Here is a 26,557-nt window from a genome sequence, read left to right as displayed (position 1 = left end):
TTTCCTATCTCCTCCTCCCCATCCTTGCTTATCAGCAGAACAGTGGGAAAGTTTGTGTTTGTTTCTTTTAGGACCGTTTCTTTGTCTTGTTACGGTAGCTTTTTATTTTATTAGTTACTTTTTGAATCATACCTTCCTCCTACGGTACAAACAAGTGGTACTACTCATTATTCTCAGGACCTTTCTTTTTCTGCTTACTAGACACAAACTATGCCAAAAGACCAAATTTAAATCTGGCAAAAGAGGGACAATTGCAGCAGCATCGATCCAGGAATTTTCTGCAGAGCTTTGTCCTCAGCAAGTTGCTTCAATGGCAAGTGTTCTTAGTCACCTAATAGAATCTGTGTGCACATCCCTCTTCCATGCTGATGGAACAATGAGAAGAGCAGACAAAAGCTGAATTAGGGCATCAGCTGGAATCTCAAACTGAAAGAATACTTGAGCTAAGAGTATGCAACAAAGAGACCACAGTGCACGTGAGAGGTATCCTGGTTGTCATACAAATGATGGCTGCAGACAGATTCCACACATTCAGTGAATTGGGTGCTGAGTACCAGAAATAGGTCCTAAAAGGCTTTGACAAAGCTAGTTCTGTAATTGAAATATTTGACAGATCTGTATTTCAAAATCACTCTGAAAACTGCAGAAAGACAGCACTGGACAGGATCTAAGGTTGGATGCAAGAAATACAGAAACAAAATTTTAAATGCGGCATCCAACAATCACTAGTAAAATGTCTCTGAATATATGGTTCAGAATCTTACCTGAGAGTGTAGAAGTTTGCCCAACAAAAACACTACTTACTGGAGGCTTTTCCAATGGTGAAGTAGCAAAGTCCATTACCAGTAGAAGTGTTGAAGAAGCCCAAGATTTGTACAGTACTCAAGAGGAAGCAGCCACAAGGATACTTCTGCATGTTGAACATGGCAATATGGCTTTTGGATCTCTTGTTGTCAAAGGAACCATAGTAATTAGGTCACCTAATAGAGATGTTTTGGTCCTTGCTGTTCACTAATTTCCAAAAATGGAACACACAACATGTGAATTGAAACAGGCACTATTACCAACACAATTGACAAGTGTCACCTCATACTGGTGCATGCAATTTGTGATGCACTCCTGACTTCAGCAGTGTGCTGCAGTGCACACTGTGTTGCAGTGCACACATTAGCACCATGTGATTGCACCATCCCTATTTGGTACTGGATGGTGGGGTGGGAGGGGAAGATGTGAAAACAAAGGGAATTTACCACTTCAGAGATCTTGCCAGATTGGGAGAGAGTGACAGACAAGCTGCAACTTCTGCAACACGGAGGGTTGGTAGCAGTGCTGTATGACCAGAGCAAAAAAGAAGGATAGACCCAGAGAGACCTGAATTGCTTGGGCCTCAATCTAGCCATCAAAAAGGACAAGTCACTGGGCAAACTTCCAGCACGACATGAAGAACATGTCAAAATTGCATCTTGGCAAACAAAGATTTGGATGCCTTCTCACATAGATAAAGAAATTACTGGATCACCCTTGCAACCTGGATAGAAAAATGTAGAGGATGAACTACTTCCTGTATTCTTTTAGTGCTCAATGCCATCTGACCTTCTACAAGAAGTTATTTGTGCCTATACTAGTAGGGATCGGTGCACAATCATCTTTGTCTGTAGTCAGAACAATATTCCCTGCACAGAACTGTTATTTGCCACGGTAATAAATACTGTGGTAACTTTCACTCTCTCAGAGATCAGAACGATGAACAAGATGATGATGATGATGACTAGAAATGTCACCAATACTATTACATTTCATTTATTATTAGATTGTTGCAGTGATGCTTTGAGATCAGAAAAATCCAACTTTGTCCTGAAACAGAGTCATCAACTAACCCACACAAATATTTCAAACTGGTCATTTTAGCATGTTGATGGTGTCATTGTTTATCCCCATTTCTATGGTAATGGCATCACTTGACAGCTCCATATCACACCTCATCTTAACATAAACATAGTAAGTTTTCAAATGTTGTGCGTATGTGTAGCAAGGGTACACTAAGTCAACCAAATCAGCGATGTCTGCCGGTCACGTATCACCCTGGCTTAAGTGGTAGTTGAAGACTCTTCAACACCTTTCAATGTTGAACCCCTAAATACTTAGGATTGAAAGATGTTCAGCAAGTGGGAAAAAATCTCTAATATGATGTCCTTTTGTAAGACATGTATTGACTTTAGATTACCCACCACCTGGGTCTCTTCCATCTTAGTATGACTTTTATTCTTATACTAACTATATCATTAGTTTGTTTGATGGTTGAATTGCATCTTCCTGCCTCACGTGGCTTTGACAATAGATGTTACAGAGTATGGCCCAATTTTGCTCGAGTTCTCTCGAACTAGGCAGTAGCAACTGAGAGAAGAATTTGACCCCATTATTCAAGGCTGATGTTTTCACTTGATATATTCCTCTCCCTTTCTTCCAGCCCCCACAAACTGTGAACATGTGAGAAGCTTTATTTTGTAAGGTCGTGTACTCATCACCCTTTTGTCAGGATGTGATGCTGCAAAGGGCCCTCATTTCTAGCATCTCCTGCTGGCAGTCTGCCTTCACTTCTCTATCACCTTAAAAATGCCCCTGTCTAGTTAGGAAATTCTAAGCTGTGTCAGTACAGCTATAGTGGCACAGACCCCTAATGTAGACATGGCACTCGTATAAAGCCAGGCTTTATATTCATGTTACCAGATCAAGGTGCACTGCTGAGTCTGCAATGAGGGTTTGTGCTCCCGTAACTAGATTGATGCAGTTAATGAGATTCATACTGGTGTAACTCGAAACTCTTTCACAGTATTTATGTTGATGTCTAATTGATCATTGCACATGAGTTTGGTTTTCATGCATACCTAGAAATGGCTAAGTTAGGAATATTAACCTCTCTCTTTCTGTATCTGAAAGGTGTGGGACATTGAAGACCAGTCCTGCCTCCTCACTGTGATTCCCAAAGCCAGTCAGATCAGAGGAGAGATGGCAGTTTGTTACTTCTCAAATGAACTGAGAGCTCTCTACCTTGCCGCAGATTGCCTTGTTCTCCTACACTTCCAGCGGAAGTAGGTTACCACTCTACCGCCACAGGAATTCAGTGAAATTGAAAGGGGGCAAATTCAACACTGACAAGAGCAAATACTCTTTTTCATACAAGGCATAATTAGACTGTGGGACTCATTGCCAAAAACTTAGCAAGATTCAAAAAGGGACAAGTGTTTGTTTGGATAACAAGAATATCCAGAGTTGTTATAATTAACGCTAAAAGGTTTTGGGAAGGATATAAAACCTCATGCTTAAGTCAGTCTTTTACTACCAGGATTTAGAATGAGACCTTCATGGGTGACAGAATAGCCCACATCCGTTTACTATGTGGTGTCGTGCATCTTCTGAAGCAACTGGTGTTTGCCACTGTCAAAAACAGGATCCTGAACCAGGTGGACCTCGGGGGCTGATCCAGTATAGCAATTCCTATATGCTCTGACACTTAGAATAGCCTATGATACTAACATGCTGCAGGGATGAACTGAGGGGACTGGAGTCTGAACTGGAGGTGGGGGAGCTGACTGTAGCATGCTGCAGTTGTTCTCCTACATGTAGCAGCTCCCTTCTACATTATTGTCATGGTTCTTGTTTTCATCACAAAATCTGAACAGTCTTGTAGTATTTACTATATCTCTGAGCTTCTATGTACAGGAGAAACCACTACATACTGGAGGAGATTTAGCTGGAGTTGTGGGTGCTCAGCACTTCAGAAAGCCGGGCCTTTAGAGATTAACTTTAAGGAGACTTTAAATTGCATGCACTTTTAAATTAATTCTTTTTGCTACTGGAGGCTGGGTTAATGGCAGTCATACTGTAGCTGTAACTGGCAAGCCCTTCCACAGACCATATTCTTTTTAGGGGCACCAGAATACACTGCAATGGGTGACTTTCATTTATATTGCTACACGCTTGCGTTATGATAAAAAAAAAATACAGGAGGCAACCTCGGCCATTTCGGGTATAATTCACCCCGTGCAGAGAGAAGCACAAGGCCGATGTGCCACTTAAGTCTTGGTTGAGCCCTATTTTGTCACTCCGTAATTTATTTATTTATTTATTTTTGATTTAAAGAAGAGAGAGCTCCATGTAGTCTTTAAGATGGAAATAATGATGGGAATAGGCCTATCTAGATTGCTTGGAAAGGTGGGCTCATTTGAACCATGTGCATTTTAATGCAGCCAAATGCAAAGTCATACATCTAAGAACAAAGAATGTAGGTCACTCTTGCAAGATGGTAGATAGTATCCTGGAATACAGTGATACTGAAAAGGATTTATGGGCTCATAGTACATGAGCAACTGAATTTGAACTGTGCAATGCTATAGTGAAACTATTACTGGAATAATGTGTCCTGTTCTATTGTCAACATGTCCAAAAGGACATTTCTGAACCCTTTCTAGTTTGTCAAAGAGCTACAAGAAAGTTTCGAGGTCTAGAGCAATACACTTAAGAAGCTCAATCTCCTTATCCAAGAGAAGGTTAATAGGTGACTTGATCAAAGACTTGCATAAGGAAGAGATTTCAGATAGTAGAAGGTTCTTCAGCCTAACAGACAAAGATATAACAAGATCCAATGGCTGTAAGATGAAGCCAGACAAATTCAGAATAGAAATAAGATGAATGTTTTTAACAGTGAGGACAATTAACCATTCGAAGAACTTACTTAGTGAATGGTGGATTTTCTATTACTTGAAGTCTTTAATAAAAAAAAAAGAATATTTGTAAAGAATATGTTGTAGCCCAAACGGCCATTATTTACTTGATGCAGAAATTACTGGGTGAATTATGTGGTCTGTTACATAGGAGGTAGATGATCTTCCCTTCTGACATTAAAATCAGTTAATCTAAACACTTACAAACAGGCAAAAAAAGTTATGCCACCAGAACACATAAATAGGTATAGTAAGGCTTTCCTCTGCCTACCAGTGCTTTGGCTCTTGAGCGTCAAATCCTTTCCTGACTTACAAAGTAGACAGCCCTTGACTTTAAAGGTATTCGAGGGTGCAAGATTTAGCAGGTGTTGTCCCATCATTTGCAAATCCCTTGTAAGCACTCAGCAAGCATGTCAGCACATTCTCTGATTCATCTTTCTTTTCTATTTTATTTCCTTTTTTCAGGGAAGACCGGCTAAGTAATTCTTGTGTGTCCCATAATGAACCAATCCTCTGCTGCCAGTATAATAAGCCATTCCAGCAGGTGGTTAGTTGCTCGGAAGGATCTGTAAGTATCATTGACACACCATGAAGGCTAGGATGAAAGTAGAGCAGGCAGAATGAGTTAATCTTTGGAGCTTAATCTGAGAACTAAGCTTTCAAAATTAAGTTCTGCTAAAACATCACATTTACAACAGTATTTTTAATGATACACTTTCCATCTTTGCATAGTATGAGAATTGTAATATCAGTCAACAGCAGCTAACTTTTACTTAGCTAAAAGCAAAGAATTAGTAATAATTTAGTCACTTGGACTCAATCGTGCATTAGGCAAAACATTCATTGAGTTTAATAAGAGTTTTGCCTCTTTAAGTACTGTGGGATCTTAATGAACATGTGTTAGTATTAAACTTCCTCCTGCCAAAGGCTCGGTCAATAAGGAGTACTTTTTATAACGAATGTGGTTATCATTAAACTCCTGTTGAGATACATGGGTATATTCATTTATTTGGAATTTTAATTTTTTTTTTGTTAATTTAGCTCTCTCAGTATCTATGACGTGATCCAAACTCTAAAGTCAGTGTGTGCAATGGAAGTTTCGCTGAGCACTAGAGAACACAGGAAGCATGGACACTCACATTTCATGCTTCTCCATGTTGCCCAGCCCCTTTGCCCTAACCCTGTTATAGGGGGACCATCTCTGAGTGTGAGAAGATCCATGTCTGTTCAGTGCTTAACTTCTTTGCTGAGACTGTTCATAAGGGAAATAATGCTTTTTGTATAATGCTAGGCACTGCCCTCAAGAAAGGTTTGAGCTTGCTGCTTTCACAGCACTCCTGGTTGCTGCTGCCCCAGTGAATGAAAGACCACTCAACCCCTTTATGGTTCAGTTATTTCAATCCTAATTTGTCACTGATTCTCTTTTGGGTCTACTTTTTTCTATTCTGTATTTACTTATTTTTTAAAAAGAGTGAGAACAATAAGAAATGCCAAGCAGCCATTGCTGTTTATTTCTGTTTCCTTTCAGGCTATAAAAGTGTGGGATCTTCAAAATGGACAACTGGTTACTGAAGTCTATGAAGCTCATGGAGATGCTGCTGTGACCTGCATGGCCCTAGACACCAGTGGCAAGAGGTAAATGGAGATATGTCCACTTTTGGACAGGAGATCTGTCCACCGTTGATAAAGCTACTACCATAACATAAATGGTGGACTTTGTTGTCTTTCCTGTCTTCCTGTTTCATCATTCCAGAGTTATCCTTTTTCCTATCTGCAATGGACCAAACTTGGCCATAAGTTACACTTGCCCTCAGCTACTGTGTCTCCAGTGGAGTTCCAGACCCAGAACTGAAAGAGGAATTTAACCCCAAATAATTAGTCTCACAGTCTACTGATACTTGGGCAGTCCACAGGGCGCATGCTTCACTAGTTTTGGCCCTCTGCTTTTCTATAAGTCTAATTGTTCTGTTTGCCACCGTTTAAAATTCATGGCACAGTGTAGTGTAATTCCATGGCATTTAACTTCCATTCATCTCAACAGGCAGTTCTAGAAACTTAACTTTTAGTTACAAACTTAGCAGAAGTGCTTCAAAACTTGTAAATGAGAATGAGTTGCAAAAGTTGCTCTTAAACATGGGATGACGAGGGGAAACCCTCTTTATTCTTGTGCTGCAAATTATGCATTTGGAAGTTGGAGTTGCTATGGTTTAAATTTCAGTATCCTTTCCTTTGTCTAATTTAACTTCACCTCATTCTCCATTAAGGAACTGGCTTCTGGAGCATGTTTCTCTCTTTTATTTTTTCATTTAATGTGGGTAATTTTAATAAAGTACCTACCAACCTATTTCCTTTTTCTGGAAGTATTTTTTTTCCAGACATCTGAAAGGATAAATGACACTGTCAAAGAATGGGTTGTTCTCTTGCTTTGTTGTGTCTGGATATAAGTTTGATATGACTTTCTTTACACACCGCGTTTTCTGGTAATTAAGGACAGGATTCATTGCTATGTGGCAAATAGGGATGCAGAGGTCCCTTATCTGTTCGGCAGAGGATGGAGATGGATGGCAGGAGAGAGATCACTTGATCATTGCCTGTTAGGTTCACTCCCTCTGGGGCACCTGGCATTGGCCACTGTCGGTAGACAGATACTGGGCTAGATGGACCTTTGGTCTGACCCGGTACGGCCATTCTTATGTTCTTATATTCTTATGTTATCTGAAAGCCTACTGATTTCAGTTTAAGATTTAGATCAAGGGTAATTCAGTTGATCAAACAGATGCCAGACAGAAACCGAGTTGATAAAATCTCTAAAAACAAACTCCAGATTTTCTAAATGCTTGCCAAGAAAGGTCAAACAAATTTCAGCAGTGATATCTGAAAGTTGGAGGCCCTAAATATCAGAGAGGAAATGGCTTGAGGAGTATATTTGGTTATATAATATTTGCTAGTTTGTTTGTCAAAAGTGCTGTCATGCAGGAGCTCTCAAGTCTATGAGGTCAGGTAGGCATGAGAGCCCAAGCTCCAGCCCGAACCACAATGTCCACACTGCTATCTTTTAACATGCTAACTTGAGCCCTGCTAGCGCTAGTCTGTCTGCCTACTTGTGCTGGGAGGCTCACTCTCAGCTGTAGTGTAGATACCCTAAGCACACTATGGGTATATGTGTACACTGCAATCAGAGGTATGACTGCAGCACATGTAGACATCCCTAAGTAGCAGCATGGGCTACTCCTGGGGGAATTCTGCACCACTGCACACGAGCAGAATTCATGTCCCTCACAGATTTCTTTGCTTCCCTGCAGAAAAATGACAGGGTAAGCAAAGGGAAGATGCAAGAACAGTCATGCGCCCCTCCCCAGCAGTGTGGGTGCATTGTTTCAGGTGCCTGGAGCATCCAGCGGAGAGGGCAAGGAGGGCCGGGTCTGGAGACACCCCAGCTGGTGGCTCCTACCCTGCACCGAGTTCAGCTACTTGTCCTGTCTGGGCTGGGGAGGACAGGACGACTTCTTCTCCTGAAAGAAGTGGCCAGGGCCGGGACAGGTCAGACCCACCCCAGAAAACTCCCCCGGCTGCAGGAAGCTCCACATCCCTGCCCCCACTTCCTGCCCCCATCGCTCCTCTTCCATAAGGGGAAGGTTCACTGTGTGGGGATCTGCGCCCCATCTGCTGAACCCCCATGCATCTGGACCCCCATACCCAGACACCCCTCCTGAGCCTCACTCTCCCCTTGCACCTGGACCCCCCGATGAGCCCCCCATGCCTAGACCCCCACTCTGCTGAGCCCCATCCCCCCCCACACCCAGACACCCCCAACCCCCACTGAGCCCCAACCACCTTCACCTGGACCCCTGCTGCAGAGTCCCATTGCCCCTGCACCCAGACCCCCCGGTGAGCTGCCCGCACCTAGATTTTTCCCACACAGAACTTTCTCACCCCACAGCTGGATCCCCCGCCACTAAGCCCCTCCACACTTGGATCCTGCCAGGCTGAGCCTTTCTGCCCATACCTGGTTTCTGGGGAAGGTCCGGCTTTGCACTGTGTCAGGGTCAGGTGCAGCCTCACCACTGTATCTGTGTCCCAGTGAATTTTGCAGAATTTTAAAATATTGTGCACAGAATTTTTATTTTTTGGTGCAGAATTCCCTCAGGAGTAATGGGCTCTCTGAGTACATACTCAGTGTCTGGATGATGTTCTACAGCCTGTGCTGCTGTGGCTTCTCTAGTATTCTTATTCAAGCAAGCTAGGTCAAAGCTAGCTCAGATATGTCTACACATGCTGCAGTCACTCCTCTGATTGTAGTGTAGACTTACGTGACCCTTAATACAAAGCATTGTTCCATATTTTTAGAAGTACTTAACAGTTACAGTGAAATCTTTTGTCTCTAGATTGATCACTGGTGGCAGAGATGGAAGCCTGAAAAAATGGGATTGTAGCACCATTCGTTATATCCATACCCTTAAGCAAGGTAGTGGAATAACCAACAGCCTCTCCACTAGTTTGATATTTTGTATGGAACAATACAAAGAAGATACTCTCATTTGCTCTCCTTTTCAGCAGGCACTTCAAGTGATGAAGTCACCGCCTGCACATATGCTGATATTTACAGCAACAGGTAAAGCAGGGATGGAATGCTGGGAGAATCAATTATTTCATGCTCCTTATGGAAAAAAGTTATTTTGTTCTGTTGAGGGTTTTCCATAGCCATTTCCCAAGAAGGATCCTGATTGGCTGCTGAAATTTGACTGTGCACATACTCATTAACCAGTTGTTTCAAATGCGTAATTAAAATCACACATTACAGCAAGCTAAAAGCACAGTTTTACTAGCTGCCTGAACTTCTCAGGCAGCTGAAGCATGTGGCCTTCAGCCGTGTGCCTCACAATGCACCTAATGCATGTCAGCATCCAGGATAGCACCATTCCTTGCGTGACGTTGTTTATGTAAGTAGTGAGTTGAATTTGACCCAGAAACGTTTTGTAAGCACAACTAACGCTTTTTGTACCAAGATTCATAAGAGTAGACTGAGGCTATCTGAAATAAATAAGGGAAACTAGTGTTACACTTCGTTCTAAGCTCCACTTTGTTCAAAAGGAGACTTATTTTTAAATAAGCTGAAGGTTGGCCTAGATGATAGGATCCTGGTATGGAAAACATTGACAACCAATGTTACAATGCAAAAAAAAGTTTCAGAAGCTATAAAAAAGGAGAGTGGTTTAGAACCTATGGACTAGCACCATCCAGAGCTTCCTCAAGCCAAACACTGTTTTATTTCTTCCTTTAACGTGCTAAATAACATTTTTATTTTGGAAAAGGTACATCATATCTGTTGGTTGGGACCGGAAGATCAATATTTTCCCTGTAAGTAAAGGGTAACTCATCTTTTAAGTTGAACTATTCTGACTTGGAATCATTATGTGAGAAATTAGAACCCTATGATGCCATTTTGAGTCACTTTTCAGAGTACAGCTCTGCTTTAAGTTATAAGCTGTTTTTATTATTTCTTCTACAGTAGCACCCCGAGGCCCGAACTGAGGTTGCGGCTCCACGGAGCTCAGTGTACAAACAATAATAATAGAGAGTGACAGTGTCACACAGTGGCTGAGCCAGGAACAGAACCCAAGTCTCCTGACTCTGTCGAATGCCCCGTCTACTAGCCACACTGTCTAACCATTCCTATTGCATCACTGTATACTTCCTATAGGCAGGAAGATACACTAAGATACCATTAGTGCTTATCATTTGGCTTTGTTATTGTTAGTTTGGTCTCATACATTAGGGTATGCTTCTAGTGGCGTTGGAACAATTTTTATAGTGGGGGTGCCGAAAACCATTGAACAAGACTGTAAACCCTGTGTATGATAGAAACCACTTGAAGCCAGGGGGTGCTGCCATGCCCCCTGCACTCCTAGTTCCAGAACCCCTGTATGCTTCCTTAGGACAATAGCTTCTGCTTCAGTCTTCCTTGAACAACACTTGATGGCTCCCCAGAGATAAATACATTATTTAAATGTATCTTTTTAATCCTAGGATCTTCATAGTGAAGCATCTGAAGGGCCATGCCCACAAGTGGATTGGATTGACAGTGTGGTAAGAAATTACTTCTGTATCACTTTCAGAAAACAGAGTGTACTTGAATTCTCATTGATATTTCATTCAGAATGTTGGTTTTATTATCCCCTAATTTCTCTTGGCACATGGATTCTGTTTTTTTCCTTAGGAAGATTTGTAATAAATCTAATTTTGGGGGTGAAGTTTTAGCAACTGTTTAAAAAAAATGTTTGTCACCCAAATGATCCAGGAAAATGGTCACAAAGACGATGTATTATGTGTGTCCTTCTGCCCTCCGAATCTCGTGGCCTCTTCCAGTTATGATGGTGAAATTCTCATATGGAATCTCATCTCAGGACATGTTTGTAGCCGCCTCAGTGCTGTAAGCCGGGCAGTAATGGAGGATGGGACAGGTTGGTAGCAATAGATTTTATTGCAGTTTCATTGCTTTTGATAACACAATCCTGGAGAATTTATAACGTGTGGAGAGAAGAAGTCAAAGAATGAAAAGACTTTTTCAGTTCAGAAGGCAATACCTTAAAACAAATGCCACATCTCCTCATAGTCTCACCAAGACTGTTTGCTTGACTGTAGCCGTTACCACAGTCCTTTCTAGGCACTGTTCATTGGCCCTCTGCTGCAAAGAAACCAAAGCCCTATGCTGGGTATTTTTCATGAGGGGTGTGTGTGTGTGTGTGTGGTGTGGTTTTGTTCAGTTCGATTGGTTGTTTTTCCTGCCTAAAAAGTGGTCTACTGAGAGAGCATGGCCTGGTAGCTGAGGTCCAGGATTGCAAGTTAGGAGTTCTGGAGTCTCTTCTTGGCTATGCCACTGACTTCAACGTGTGATCTTGGGCAAGTCACTTAACCTTATTTTCCTCTCAACTGAAAAAGGGGCTGGTAATCCCTACCTCTTCTTAATTCATGCAATGTTTGTAAAAGCATTTTGAGATTATTTCTATAGCACTAAAACTCTATATAGTACTTTAGACAACTACAATTTAAAGGAGTTTACACTCTGAGGGCCCAATCTTGCAGCCCTTTTAGAACCAGGCCCTAAATAGAATGTTGCTTTTCTGTATGTTGCAAAAATGTGAAGTGTTACCTTAAACATTTCTCATACCAAAATGTATCTGGCAAATCACCCAGCTGAGGGGACAGTTACTCATTTTAGATTTTTTTTTTTTTAGTTTTTAGAGACTTGGGGCTTGTCTAAACAGTGCATTAGTCTGCAGCAGAGTGGTGTAAATTCTAGTCCGCACCAGCATGTTGCACGTTAATGGACATGTGTAGATCCTGCTGACATGCATTAAAAGTTCACTAGTGGTGGGTTAATACAGTATGGTTTGAAATGGGACTACATTAACCCACACTAGAGAACTTTTAGTGCACGCCATCAGGATCCACTCAGGCCAGTTCAGACTGTTCAAATTGACTTCACAGTGTCCAGTTCAACTTAAGGACACAACATCACAGTGTAACAATATTTGCTACAACACTATAGGTGTCACATGACTGCTTATGTACCTCCCTGCTAGACTCCAGTCTGACCTATTTCAGGTGCTATTTCAATTCTTTTCCACCAGAGGATTTAATCATCAACAAAGTCACATTTCTCCAGTCAAGGTCAGAAAGGAAGACAACAGCAGCTTCTTTAGTGTCAAGTGGACCCCGAGGTAAAGTTGAAATAAAAAAGCAGCTGAGAATGGAATAAAATACTGTATTTTAGGGAAATACCATCTGAAATGGAATCAAAACCCAGTCTCAACCTGATACTGAACATAGAATTCTCAAGTGGCAGCATTCAGTCCAGATTGGCAACATAAATTTCAACAGAACCTGTCACAGAAGAAGGCAGGCCCTGGGTATAGGAGAGTCATGCACCCCTTAGGACAGTGTGGTGCATGAAGAAGGGGTGACCTTTTCTAGACATGCCAGTGCACACTGCTGGCTCAGAATGGAGTTCAGGGGTGGGAGACTAGAGGGCAGGTAAAAACTAAAAGCAGCCACACTCTGGGACCTTATCTGAACACATTATAGACACACCATTTGCAGGTACAGAAGACTCCACAACTCAGAGTATTTAGATTAATAAATCTAAGAGCAGTGGATCACCAGCTTCTTCATTCTGCAGACAGTTTAATAGAAGAGAGAGCCTGTTAGAGGACCACCTCTCCTTGCAATTCCCAGCTTCTTCTTTCCCAAAATATGTCCTTCTGTGGATCACAGGGACATCTCTGCAGGCCACTGGTAGTCCATGAAGTGCATTTGAGAACTACTACCATAGTTGGACGTGCACTGAAGAAACTGTTCCTGAATCCCTTGCCATTTCTAGTATTTTGCTGCTTCAAAAAATGTAAAGTCTTTGATAGGTTCAGAGATTCTGGTGTGGTTTCTGTAGTTAGTTGTTTATCCTTACTCAACTCCTCCCTTCCAGGAGTGAGAAGGGGAAATAGATATTGAAAGGATATGGGAATGTTTGAGCTTGTTCCTTGGGAAAATCAGGAGACTCTGGTATAGTGTATAATCTATAAGGGAATTTGTTCTACCTTTAAATAATTATTAATAATTGTAGGAAATGAAGGGGAGGCAACATCCTGTCAGTAGCCACCTGGTGCTCAGTCAAGATGGAAATACTTAGACGTCTGTCAGATTACTCAAATGTCTTTGAATTTCTGGATCAGTTGTTTGTACTTGGGTGCCTTTAGTTCAAAGACCATCCCTAGACAACTTTTCCCCAGCTGTTACAGGGTTTCATAAGATGCTCAGTGGCAGCTGGCTCAAAGGATACCAGGGTGCATCTTGGAAGAGAAAGTGCCAGGATGGTGTGTAGAGAGATGACTTCGGGTGTTCAGCTTTGTATATATCCATGCAATGTAGGAGTTTCCATTAAAGCTGAAAATTATGTACCGAATATAGAGTCTTGAGGCCTGACCCAAAGCCCCTTGAAATCAGTAGGAGTTTTTCTATTGACTTCAGTGGCCTTTGGGATTAAACTGTTATCGTGTTAATTCAGAGATCTCCAAGTAACCTGTAACACTATGATGGGTGCTGGAATAAGGTAAAGGGCAGGTATGGGGATGGGGAAAGGGAGGAGTTAAGCGCTATATATCTATACACTGGACATGTGGGTGTCTAGGGTACCCCTTTCCATCTCTAACATGGGGCTCTGTGCAGTAAGGAATCAGTAGTTTTTTATTTTAGGTAAGTGGCTTGTTTGTTTTCACAGTTTATCCATTGAGGACAGGGGTGAAATCCCTCCTTGCCCTAGGGATATGAATTTGTGAGAGAAACTGGGGTTTTTACAACTTTTTGTCATCTGTTGTTTTTTGTTTAATTGCACAAGGTGCTTTTCTGTTTTAAACTAGGCAACTGATTTCCTATGTAACAGATGGACATGTCCTCTCTGATTTTCCAGGTTATATTACATTTTGGAATATATTTGGAGGAGGGAAGCTATTTGCTTATTTCATTGGAGTAAGTGCTGATTAATTCCTGTGAAAATACAGTAGTAGGTAATGGGTGCTTTTGATGATTATAATTCAGGGGTGGGCAAACTTTTTGGCCTGAGGGCCACATCGGGTTTCCAAAATTGTATGGAGGGCCGGTTAGGGGAGGCTGTCTCTCCCCAAACAGCCAGGCGTGGCCCGGTCCCTGCCTCCTATCCAAACCCTCCACTTCTCGCCCCTTGATGACCCCCCTGGGACTCCTGCCTCACCACCCCCGGACCCCGCACCCCTGACCACCCCCGGACCCCGCACCCCTGACTGCCCCATCCAACCACCCATCTCATTCCTGACTGCCCCCCGGGACTCCTGCCCCATCCAACCCCCCCGTTCCCCACCCTCTAACCACCCCACCCTCTGACCACCACCACCCCCAAACTCCCCTGCCTTCTATCCAACCCTCCCTGTCCCCTTACTGTGCTGCCTGGAACACTGGTGGCTGGCTGCGCTACAGCTGCGCCGCCCAGAGCACCGGATCAGGCTGCGACTCTGCAACTGCGCTGCCCAGAGTGTTGCACCAGTGGTGCGGCACAGCGCACTGGAGGTGGGATAGCAGGGGAGGGGCCAGGGGCGAGCCTCCTGGGCCAGGAGCTCAGGGGCCGGGCAGAAGGGTCACACGGGCCGTAGTTTGCCCACCTCTGATAAAATTGTTTTTGATTGATGAAAGAAATGTTTATGTTGAACAAAAGAAAGATCAATCATTTTTAACCCATATTTTTAAAGGATAGATCAAATTGGTATTTGTAGCCTACAGGAGTTTAACTGAGAAAATATTTACTTAGATTATCATGGTTAGGCATGGTAACCATCATTCAAGCTCCTTTATTTCAGAAGCTCTGTCACAAAGGACAAATCTTGTAATGAATTGTATTTAATCTGCATTTGTGAGTTTGATTTCCCTGGCAGTTTCAATTGGCTACTTCCTGTCATCCTGCTTTTTTGCTATTAAGCAGTTATTTTACTGTAGTGCTGGAATATTTCATTGGTGGATGAATTGATCTCTAAGTCTCCCTTACCTATCTATCCATTACATGAGGCAAATTAGATTAAATGTTTATAAACCAATGAGATCCTTCAATGAAAATACACTATAGAATTGCGAAGTACTTAATTGATTTATGCTTCTCTCACTGCATTCTGCCCATTTATCAAACTGCAGTAGCGACTCTAAGTAATATTCATACTTTTTTGTCTCTTAAAACCCCTGAGAACTAGAGGAAAGTCCTACTCCTCTTTTTAAATTTTTAAAGCAAACAAGCAGCTTACATGGCTGACATACTTAAACCTCCGATAGTGTTAAGTCATATTGTATATTATATACTGTTACTTTGAAAAAGTAGTACAGCTAAATAGTTGTACAGCACAGGATTACATACCTGGAGGAGAAAAGGGCTTTCTAGAAGCATCTAAAGCGGGGGGTAGTCAATTATTTTTTGTCAAGGTCCAGACTGGAGAAAATAATAAAAAAGCCCGATGATGATAATATGTAAATAAAAAGATTTTGGGGTCTGTTCAAAAGTGTCTGGCAGTCTGGATTTGGCTTAGAGGCTGCCTATTGACTACCCCTGATCTAAAGCATATCAAGGGATTTAGTTTGTTAGAGAGTTTTCCCTTACTCTTAAATACAGATGTCACAGCCCACTGAGCTGCGCACGGCCTGGTATGCAGTAAACCTATAATTACAATCACCTGGTGCTAATTGCAATGGTAGTCCCACTGTGCTCTTGATCAGGAGTTTGAAATACCCAGAACAGAAACAGCCTGGGTAGACTCTAGCATAGACTAAGGCATTCAGGAATTGTACTTTGGTCTGAGCACCAAGAACTGCTAAATTACAATAATTGTTATTACACAAACTTCCTCTTGGCCTTGGGCAAGTCTCTCTTCCTTAGCTGTAAGTGCCGTGAAATGGGGATGATACTACCTGACAGGGTAATAGGAGGGTTACTGGTGTGTAAGGCTTTGGCTACACTTACACTTCAAAGCGCTGCCGCGGCAGCGCTTTGAAGCGCTAAGTGTAGTCAAAGCGCCAGCGCTGGGAGAAAGCTCTCCCAGCGCTGTCCATACTCCACCTCCCTGTGGGGAATAACGGACAGCGCTGGGGCTTTGACCACACTGGCGCTTTGCAGCGCCGCAATTTGCAGCGCTGGAGAGGGTGTGTTTTCACACCCTGCTGCAGCGCTGCAAATTTGTAAGTGTAGCCAAGCCCTAAAACATTTTGAAGACTAAAATGCTCTACAAGTACTAAGCATTGGTAACACTCTCCAACAAACACGCTGGGTCTTACCCTTAATTCCTTATCTTAGTGCATAATTTGTAAAAAGCTCCCAGTACCCCCTTAGTGTATGTCTACACTGCAAGTGAAGGTGTAAATGTAGCACAGATAAGCATACCTGTGCTAGGTTTAATCTAGCTAGCATGGATTAAAAGTAGTAGTGAAGATGTGGTGGCTGGGACTTCAGCATAGCTGGCAACTTGAGTATGTACCCAGGTTACCTGCCAGGCTTGTATGTGGGCTAGCAACTACAGCTGAAGCCCCTGCCATGACATTAAGGCTCTTATTGTTACTTGTGATAGCTTGGTTAAAGCTAGCATGAATATGCCTACTCGCCTGGGTGGGTAGGCATATTCCACAGTCCACTCCCAGGGCCCCGCTTCGGCCTCCCCCAGCCAGTGGGTCACGCGCTACTCATGCTACAATCACATCTTCATTTGCAGTGCAGACCTACCCTTAGACACAGAAACAAATATGCAAGCTCCTCCTTTTGTCTGTAAATCTGTCTGACTCAAGCCCCTCCTTTCTGTGTCTCATTGCTGGTTAGCATGCCACCTGTTTTCATTGTATATCTCGGAGAGCATTTGCTGCCCTCATCTTATGCAGCTTCCCAGTATTGTATTTGTGTAGCTAAATTATGAATGAAGAGCTTATCTTACCACTACCAAAAATTGGTTTGTGCTGCCAGGAACACGTGGTAATTGTATTCACTGCTGCATCTTTCCTCTTTCATTTACAGTCCAAGGACAAGTCTATAATCAGTGACATGGCTGTCAGTGATGATGACTGCCTCCTGTGTGCAGCTGACCACATAGGCTACATCTATATTTGGAACATCACAAAATATGCCCTTCAGGGACCAGAGGAGGAACCACCAGCTTGTGAGCAACACTTTCTCCTCCCCCTTCAATCACAATGCCCCTTTACTCTGTCACACGTTGCTGATAGCTGCATAACAGATTTGTATCTTTTTTTTTTCCCCATCCCATTGTCAAGTGCTTCTAAGTTGGAGAGCTCATAGCTGCAGTGTTACAAGGTAAAATAAACTTCACAGTTGTTCTTTACCTCTTCAAGAGATGCCACTTGTTCTTCACCTATAAATGTATCGTTAAATCATAGTTTTTCATAGGGAACATAAAACCAAGCTGCTGACTATTTGAGGTTATTAAACATCTTATGCACTTTTCATGAGGTTAGAGAGGTCAGCCCATGTTCTGGCCAATTTCTAGTTAAGCGATTCCATTCTGCCTAGCTACATTCCTCATGCAGTGTATGATGGATGCGGTATCTTACAATGGGAATAGCTGCTGAGCAGTTATATAGTAACCATGTTATTCCCCAGAGGTGACAGTATTTCAGTGGTGAAGTGATTTGTGTTAGTCTGCAGACAGCTCTGAGATCTTCAGAGATGAAAAACCCTTTATAAGTATGCTGATATTGGGGACTCCGCTAGTACAGCCAAGTGCAAATGATAGCCACCTCTTTTCTGTATCATTTTTTTCTGTTCTTTTCTTTCTCTTCTCTTTTCATTCATCCACTGTCTATCTTTCCTATGCACTATTACAAGACTTCCTTTTGGCTGAGAGTCATTCTCTTAGGGCCTGTCTGCCATGAGGGTCACTCCATCTGCTGTATGGAAGGCTCTAAATTCGGATACTGTGAGCAGGCTTGCTAAATGAGCCAACCAGAAACACCTGGTGTGGGGAGGGAACATCAAGCAGCTGGTTCCTACTAAGAAAGCTGACTCTGGGAAGTCTGTGAGGGAGTCAGTTTTAAGCAGGGCATTTGTAAGCTGAGCTCCAGTTTGATTCCTCCTAAAATCTGTTAAAAGGATCCTATGAAGAAACTCTCTACTCACCCAGTCTTTGAGGTAAGAGCCATGCCCTGGGACAGATTTCTGGGACTTAACGTTTTGCCTTTTGAGTTCATTTGTCTGAATAAATCCAGACCCAATATGGGTGGTTATTGAATGAGCAAGTGTGTGGCGTGCGGTTAAACGGGCCTGGAAGAGAGAGGATAAAGAGCAGAGCAATGCAGAGGCACCTCGGCTAGGAGGGGACCCATGGGGTGGGGTGACTCATTTACAGATACAATTGAGGCTTTTACTATTTTTATTTTGCCCTAATTTAACCTGGAATAATTTTCTGTTTTTAGTTGGCTCCTGCAGTCCTAGTAGAGCAGGTCAGAATGGCTAATTTAAGAGACCAAAATTTGCAAGTTTGCCAATTTGCATTATCTTTTACATTTGTTATAGTGCCTGTTTTGTTTAGCCTGCTTGTTTGCTGATGCTCATAATAATTTTGCAAACAGATGGGAGAACCTGTTGTTTTGAATTCATTGAACATCTGGGAGTCAGATTTAGCTGTAGCTCTTTTTAAAGTCTACACGTGGAACAAAGGGAAGCTGGCTCAGGCAGAGGGTTAAAAGAGCATGTAAGAGTGGTAACTGATGATGCTTAAGGGGCTTCACCTACATTGAAGCTGGGGTGTGATTTGCAGCTTGTGTAGACATATCTGTGCTAGCTGTACTATAGTTACCGCACTAAAAATAGCAGTGAGGATGCAGTGGTGCACACTGCACAAGCCCATCCATCCTCTGGAGTACATACTCGTGCAGCCTACTCTGAAGCCTGCACTGCTGCATTTGCTGCCATTCTTAGTAAGCTGGCTGGAGTATAGCTAAAATGTGTGTCTGTGCAAGCTGCCCGTCACACCTGTGGCTGTAGCATAGATGTAGCTTAAGAAAAGTCTCTTTCACACTCTGTATTGCTCCAATAAAATGCGGAGAACTACCATAATAATAGCTCCTAATGCATACACTTAAGGGTGCCATAAAAGAAGTTTTTTAAAGTAAATTTGAGAGGACAGGAACACGGGAGTAGGCAAAGACATATTAACAGGCATATAAGATTCCAGGGTTGCTTGTATTAGTTCATTCCACTACTTTTATTGCAATATGTCAGTTTTGAGATGTGACAGACACGGCCTCCCTTGAAACATTATTCTGTTAGTGTCTGTTTCTAGTTAACCCAGTTGGAATGGTTCCCAACTTCCTGGGGACTTTTTCCTTTTGGGGCTAGACTCCCTGGTGCAGCAATGCACACTTCAGGAGTGTAATTTCTAAAGTGCACTAACGTGTTGCCTGCTAACTGGTCCTTGTAGACCCTGCTGGTGGTGAACTAAAAGTTCCCTAGTGTGCTTTAACATCATGCTGCTGCAAATAGTATTATGTTAAAGTGCACTAAGGAACTTAGAGCCTGCACCAGCAGGATCTACCTGGACCAGTAACTGAGCAACACATGGGTGCACTTTTTAGAAATCTCTCCCCGACTTTGAGGTGAGGGGAAGGGTGGGTGTGTATTGTTGCACTGTGTGGACAAGCCCTTAAATGTAAATCTCTCTCTCTTCTCCCTCCCCCCCCCCCCTTCAATGGAGCAGTGTTGCCTGGGTGAGTGAACACCAGCTGCTTCTCACCTCATCTGTGGACTGCACAGTGAAGCTGTGGAGCATAGAAGGGGAATATATAGGTAAATGAAGAACAGGGTGGAAGCAACCCACCATATTGTGAACTGGCTGCTAATGAGGATCTAACCACTGTCTGTCTGATCCCAGATAAAGTCTCTGTGACCCATAGTCATTCACAGGATTATGTTTGTGTTAAAGCAACAAGAATCTTGCTTGAGGATATGAATCAGTGTCCAGTCCCTTGTTCATTAAGTGGCTTAGCCTTTGACCACTAAGGCAGTGATTCTCAAACTTTTGTACTGATGACTCCTCTCACACAGCAAGTCTCTGAGTGCAACCCCCCCTTTATGAATTAAAAACACTTTTTAAAAAAAATATATTTAACACCATTATAAATGCTGGAGGCAAAGTGCAGTTTGGGGTGGAAGCTAATAGCTCGTGACCCCCTGCACTAAGGGTTCAGTGGTTAGAAAAGCAGAGCGTTATGAAATCTCCCTCCCCTTCTGCCTGTAAGGGAGTCAGGAGTCAGACATGTAATTTGCCACTGATGCAACTTAAAACAAGACACAGATTTTTACCATGTCCTCATCTTTTGCTGTTTTTTATTCTATTAGGTACATTTGGTCAAAAAGATCTGTGGAACATCAAGGATAAAATGTCCTGGCAGAGAGGGCCTAATCCAGACAGCCACACTACTCCAGCTGCACCTGCTAGGCAAGTGTCGGCAATAAAACCAAGCTGTGCCACAGGAAGGGAAGATGAGTCAAACAGTGCAGAGGTGGGAACGCGTTTCACTATTTATATTGACTGACTTTGTTGCCCTGTTTGTTGTGGGGAAAAGATTCCATTTCTCTGAAGACTAATGCATACTACAGCAGGGATTTATTATTTGTAGCTCATGAATGATTGTGCTAAAAGTGTAGCTCTAAAGTGTTGAGATAGTGATGAGTATGTCAGTAAAGGAGCTTAAACACAGTAATGATCAGCAGAAAAGAGGTTTCTTCCTGCTCATTTCACAGTCTGTTCTATGGTTGTGTGGTACTACACATTTCTATCTCACTGACACCATATCAAACTTGCTCCTCTTGTTGGGGTGGGGGCAGTGATTTTTCCTTTATAACATCAAGGCCTGCAAACGCAGCCTGGACTCTGGGTCTTTCCTCTTTCATTTGTCATTACCAATAATATAGAGGTTCAAAAAGGCCAAGTTCTCCTCCCAGTGACACCTTTGTAACCCCATGAGCCTTCTATGGATTTTTGACCCAAAGTTTTGTTGCATATCTGCAACTTTCTGGATGAAAAATATATGCATGAAATTGCACTAGCATTGGTCCAGCTGCACTTACTGTCACATGTGAATAAGTAATTTTGTTGTTTAGCCTGAAAGTCAAGTGGCTTCTCCTTTGAGTCTGATAAAAGATGATGAAATTGCAGAAGAACTGAAACAAAGGCAGAAAGCAAAGTCCGAGCACAGGTACTCACCTTCATTGATTTCGGGGGCATTTTAAAGGGCTTGTAGAAGATGACACCAAGGGTCATGTTAAATTGAAGTGTGTGTGGCTGGTGGAGGAGGCACTATCAATCTCCATATTTAAAACATGATCAGTTGGCGATCTCAGATGGCAGAAAGCTATCTCTACATTGTCCATGTGGGTGTGGCCAGGCCCCCTTTCTCCCTTCTCCTCCCTATTCTCCCCATCCTTTTGTGTGGGGAGAATGTTCTACATATACAAAGCTACTAGTGGCTTATTTCCTTTGGAGAGTCTTCTGGTCTCTCAGATCCTTTCATCCCTCTCCACTCCTCCCCAAAGAGGACCTGGGTCACTTTTTCCTTCTCCCTTGAAGGAATCTACACCAATCCTTGAGTTTGAGAGAGAAGATAGTGGCACTTCCTTTCCAGAGAACAGAACCTCCTTCCTCTGCAGCATTCTGAGCCCGTGGTGGCCCAGAGGAGGAATTGAGTTTCTCAGAGTACACATGTGCTACTAGCAAACTGCTAGGGAAGTTCAATGGGTGGGATTTGCAAACAGGACTTAGCCAAATTGTTACAGCAGCTAATTTCTAGGCAACCTGCTGCCAAGTGTATGGGGAGCCTGGGGCTATGGATTCCAATGGATGGGAAGTTAGATTGGCAGGGCAGAGGGTGAGGGAAGAATCACAAAGCCAGCACTGCTGAGCAGGGAGCCACCTAAGCACAAAGTACAGGCAGGGATGTGGCCTTAGCCCCACCTCTCACAGGGAGGCATTTCCCTCTGCTTGAGTTTCACAGCCATGAACTCTCTCCTAAGCCAGGTCAGTCCTTCCACTAGAAAAAGTGACGCGCCCCCCCCACTTCATACACCATAGCCCAGAGTAGCTAAAGCATGCCTCCACACTGTGGGAGATCCTGGTTCAAATCCCCACAGTGCTTGAGGTGCAATAGGGACTTGAACCTAGGACTCACAGATGTGGGTGTCTGTCACTCCTGTTGAAGTGCCATTATGTATGAAGAACTTAAATATTAACTGGGGCAGAGTGAGAGTGACTGTAGCCCAGTGATTAGGGCACTCACTTGGGAGGTAGGAGAGCTGAGTTCAAGTGTGTGCTCCACATGAGGCAGGGTGGGGATTTAAACCTGGTTCTTCCCCCTCCTGGGTGAGTACTCTAATCACTGAGCCATTTGGATATAAGGGGGCACTATCTCCTCTGGATGTGCTTTGTGCAGGGCCTGATCCGTAGATGTGCTGTAAGGTGGCCTCTGAGCATGTCTATAGGATCAGGGCAAAGATTCATTTGGGGCTTGGTGGTGTCAGGACTGAGGCCATTGTGCTCTTAGCCACTGGCAGAAATTTTGTGGAGTTTGCCAATGGACCCTTAGATTTGTAGGGAGTTAGGTAACAGCTGGGTGAGGAATTTGAAGATCTGATTTTTTATTTATTTATTTTTGCATGGGCTCTTTAATCCTCAGAGTCCCACCCAACAAGCATAACTCTGCCTATAAACAAACTTTCTCTAGCTGCAGTTTTCCAAGTAAACCAAAAGGGAAAGATCTCCTATAAAGTGGTTATGGCTGGCTAACAAATGGTGTGGGGATGAGAATGTATAATCCTGTCTAAAGAATCCATGTTTGTGCATTTACCAGAGTCACTAGAGGAGGCAAAGCATGCAGGGCTGCTCTCAAGGGATGAGATGGACAGCTGTAAATAATTATAGCAGGCAGTACCATGAGAGCTGTTATGCAAGAAGCCACTCAGATAGCATGGCAATGAGAGAGAGATGAAGTGCTTAGATCGACTTGCTATCCAGGGAGCAGAGAGATGGGTAAAGAGAGATGCTGCCACTTGAGAAAAGAGCCAGCAGTGTCTGAAAGGTACTGAATGATTCTGCCTCAGCACAGAATTAAGCTGCATTGAAGAATGGCAAACAGGATAGCGCAGATTCAAATAGGGAAACAGGATTTCCCCCTGCAACTCCCCTTTTCAATTGTTATATAACTAGCTCAGCATCCACATTGTCACTGTGAAGTATCAGTTACAGTAATTATTCAAGTATCAGAGGGGTAGCCGTGTTAGTCTGGTTCTGTAGAAGCAGCAAAGAATCCTGTGGCACCTTGTAGACTAACAGACGTTTTGCAGCATGAGCTTTTGTGGGTGAATACCCACCATCTGAAGAAGTGGGTATTCACCCACAAAAGCTCATGCTGCAAAACGTCTGTTAGTCTATAAGGTGCCACAGGATTCTTTGCTGCTTCTACAGTAATTATTCACTGTATACATTGCTCACGTGCACTTAACTTAGGAATGCCCTCTTGACTGATGCATGAAAACAAAAACAATCCAGGATCTCCTGCCTCAGTTTCTGTCAGTGCCAGAAGCAGAATGGAGGCTCGGCCTCTTAGTTATATGCAGTGTCAGATGCAACTAGCCTAATGGAATCCGAGGAAGAACATAGTGCAGTGTGTGCTCTGGAAGTGCAGTATGGAGTGGAACTGCTGTTTGGTCTAGTTTGAGGAAACTGAGATGAGGCCAACCATGTTTGAAATCAAATTTGAGAGAAGAGGTCCCCCTTTAAAAAGTCACCTTAATGTTTCCCTTCCTTTAAAAAGAATTGCACAAACTTCAGCATTTGTTTGCATGTGTCACTTTGTCTTTCAGAGCACATCATTCTCAACTCAAATCCATTAAACACGAAACCAGAGCACTAACGACTTACCACTCTCTCCAGCTGTGTGAGTTAACGTGTTTGCCAGCCACCTTCCATAAACTAAATCCAAGGAGATGTAATGATCCAGACAACCTGGCATTCTAACATGACTTTTGAGAGTGTTGGAGGCAGATGCTACTCGCCTCCCAGTATGGCAACAGAAAAAGGCAAGTTCTTCACAAAGCATCACCCCTGGATCTGGCTCATTCTTTTAAAATGACAAATGTAATTATGGGAATCTTAGGCTTTTATGCAGTTATTCAACTCTTGTTACTCACCTTCTCTTGACTCCATGAGAATTATGGTCCAATTATTGGGCTGCCTTTCTTTAGCTTTCCTTCCTTTTAGGGAAAGTGACTGAGGTGGTTTTGGTGAAGCAGCTGTGGCCTTAGCAGGGAATCTTGACTTCTTTTGCTTTATTTATGTCTAAAGCCAGGCTAGAAGGCAAAGCTAAGCATTAGATATGTGGTGGTGGTGGTTGTTCTGTAATGATTGACTAAAAGCAGGTGACCACCTGCTTTTTTACCTCTAGATCTGGGAGTTGCCTTGTGCTGCTAGTGAGCATGAGCTATAGGTGGCAGGGTTAAACAGAATCCTACTGGAGTGGTTGTTCTCACTGCCTGGGAGGACACAGGGAAGTGTTTAGCCAAATGTGCATTTGCTCCAAGGGCAGCCTTAAGTGAAATACTGCAGAGTCCTACTTTATCACTCTTCATACACAGCATGTGAAGTCACTAGGAGAGAGGTGAGGTGCCTTGTGGTGGTACCATCCCTATACTGTCACATCTCTCTATATTATATATATTTTTAAACTCATAACTAAACCACGTACTCAACCCTCAACCAGAGCTTGCTCTGGATTTAACTAGCTAAAATCTCAATCCCCTCAAGTGGTGGACCTATCTGACCTTTCAGGCCTAAGGTCTTAATGGAACCTCAGGTGCGTCTGGCTCTCCAAATCCTAATAGGAGCAAGTATGCTTTCTCCCTTGGCAAGGACTATAGCAGGGGTTGACAACCTTTCAGAAGTGGTGTGCTGAGTCTTCATTTATTCACTCTAACTTAAGATTTTGTGGGCCAGTAATACATTTGAACATTTTTAGAAGGTCGGTCTCTTTCTTTCTTTCTTTCATTCATATATATATATATATATATATATATATATATAACTATTGTATGTAAAGTAAATAAGGTTTTTAAAATGTTTAAGAAGCTTCATTTAAAATTAAATTAAAATGCAGAGCTCCCCAGCCCAGTGGCCAGGACCTGGGCAGTGTGAGTGCCACTGAAAATCAGCTTGCGTGCCGCCTTCGGCACGCAAGCCACAGGTTGCCTACCCCTGGACTATACCATGGTTATCCATAGCTTTGTGCAGAGATGGCTTACTGCAATGTGCTTTCTATTTGGTCAAACCTAACAGAACTTCTAAAAGATGGAGAATCTACCTGTTTCTCAGAAAAGTAGATAGTCATGTATTCTCACCTACCAGTTTGTTAGAGCAGCAGTTTTCTGTTCACTGGTTCATTCTGCTTTTTAAAACATGTTCCCTGAATGTGGACACTCTTAATGTGAGGTTTTAAGACGTCTGTCAGATTCTCACTGAAGACAGTGCATGGCATTTTCAGACCTGCTCACACTGGGCATCTGCTGAGAGATGACAAATGCTGTGATCTCCTACTGTTTCCTCTGCAAAATGCCACCTGTTTGAAAAGCACCATGGCTTTTATGCCATTCTATGCTTTTCTGTAGGAGAAGAAAGTCAAACATCTAGGAGCTAGCTTCAGCAGGTCCCCCTACTGTGGAATATATATTGCAAAACTACTTTTTCCAAGCTTGCACAATATGTGGGATAGTAGGATGTAGTCTACCTCTTGTTTAATGGAATTTTGGCGAATTAACCAATGTTGTGCAAAAATCAAAATTCTTTAGACAAATTTTTTTTGTTTTTTTAAATTTGGCACTTAAATGTTGGTATTGGTTTAGTCCATACTTAAAATCTAAACATGTTAACAATTAGTCATGAAACTTGCAACAAAGATCCTGTTGTGATGTACTATATTCAGCTAACTTACGCAGTCTACACAACATAATATACTGTCTTTAGAGCACATAGTACACCCTGCAAGTACAAAATTGCACTCTAACACACAGCAAATATCCCAGCTATGTACTAACTTAAAGTAATGCTGTCTACATGTACAGCCCCATAAATAATGAAAGCTACTCTGAAAGACTAAATGTTGTTACAATTGTTACTCTATACTAGGGCAGAAAGACATTGACTCCTAGTAATGTGGTTTTCAGGCATGCTAAACTTCAGAATGAACAAATTCAATATACAAACTTGTAGAAATCAAGCATGATG

General features: G+C 42.8%; 1 protein-coding gene across 4 annotated transcripts in view; it reads left to right on the top strand.

Moving 5' to 3' along the window:
- Nucleotides 1–25,240, top strand: part of LOC123370745 (WD repeat-containing protein 64-like) — a 67,592-nt gene extending 42,352 nt beyond the window's left edge. For all 4 annotated transcript variants that reach the window (XM_045017516.1, XM_045017518.1, XM_045017517.1 and 1 more), the window contains 16 exons: nucleotides 2,938–3,089; nucleotides 5,187–5,289; nucleotides 6,250–6,356; nucleotides 9,107–9,186; nucleotides 9,276–9,333; nucleotides 10,034–10,079; nucleotides 10,749–10,808; nucleotides 11,020–11,182; nucleotides 12,353–12,442; nucleotides 14,185–14,243; nucleotides 17,287–17,428; nucleotides 17,544–17,583; nucleotides 19,985–20,073; nucleotides 20,626–20,789; nucleotides 21,391–21,485; nucleotides 24,145–25,240. In XM_045017516.1, the coding sequence (XP_044873451.1) occupies nucleotides 2,938–3,089; nucleotides 5,187–5,289; nucleotides 6,250–6,356; nucleotides 9,107–9,186; nucleotides 9,276–9,333; nucleotides 10,034–10,079; nucleotides 10,749–10,808; nucleotides 11,020–11,182; nucleotides 12,353–12,442; nucleotides 14,185–14,243; nucleotides 17,287–17,428; nucleotides 17,544–17,583; nucleotides 19,985–20,073; nucleotides 20,626–20,789; nucleotides 21,391–21,485; nucleotides 24,145–24,298 (1,602 nt within the window). In that variant the 3' untranslated portion in view covers nucleotides 24,299–25,240. The remainder of the gene's footprint in view (nucleotides 1–2,937; nucleotides 3,090–5,186; nucleotides 5,290–6,249; nucleotides 6,357–9,106; nucleotides 9,187–9,275; nucleotides 9,334–10,033; nucleotides 10,080–10,748; nucleotides 10,809–11,019; nucleotides 11,183–12,352; nucleotides 12,443–14,184; nucleotides 14,244–17,286; nucleotides 17,429–17,543; nucleotides 17,584–19,984; nucleotides 20,074–20,625; nucleotides 20,790–21,390; nucleotides 21,486–24,144) is intronic.
- Nucleotides 25,241–26,557: the final 1,317 nt, after the last annotated feature.

Source organism: Mauremys mutica, chromosome 5, assembly GCF_020497125.1.
Source record: "Mauremys mutica isolate MM-2020 ecotype Southern chromosome 5, ASM2049712v1, whole genome shotgun sequence".
NCBI lineage: Eukaryota > Metazoa > Chordata > Testudines > Geoemydidae > Mauremys > Mauremys mutica.
This window is presented reverse-complemented; position numbering and strand designations above follow the sequence as displayed.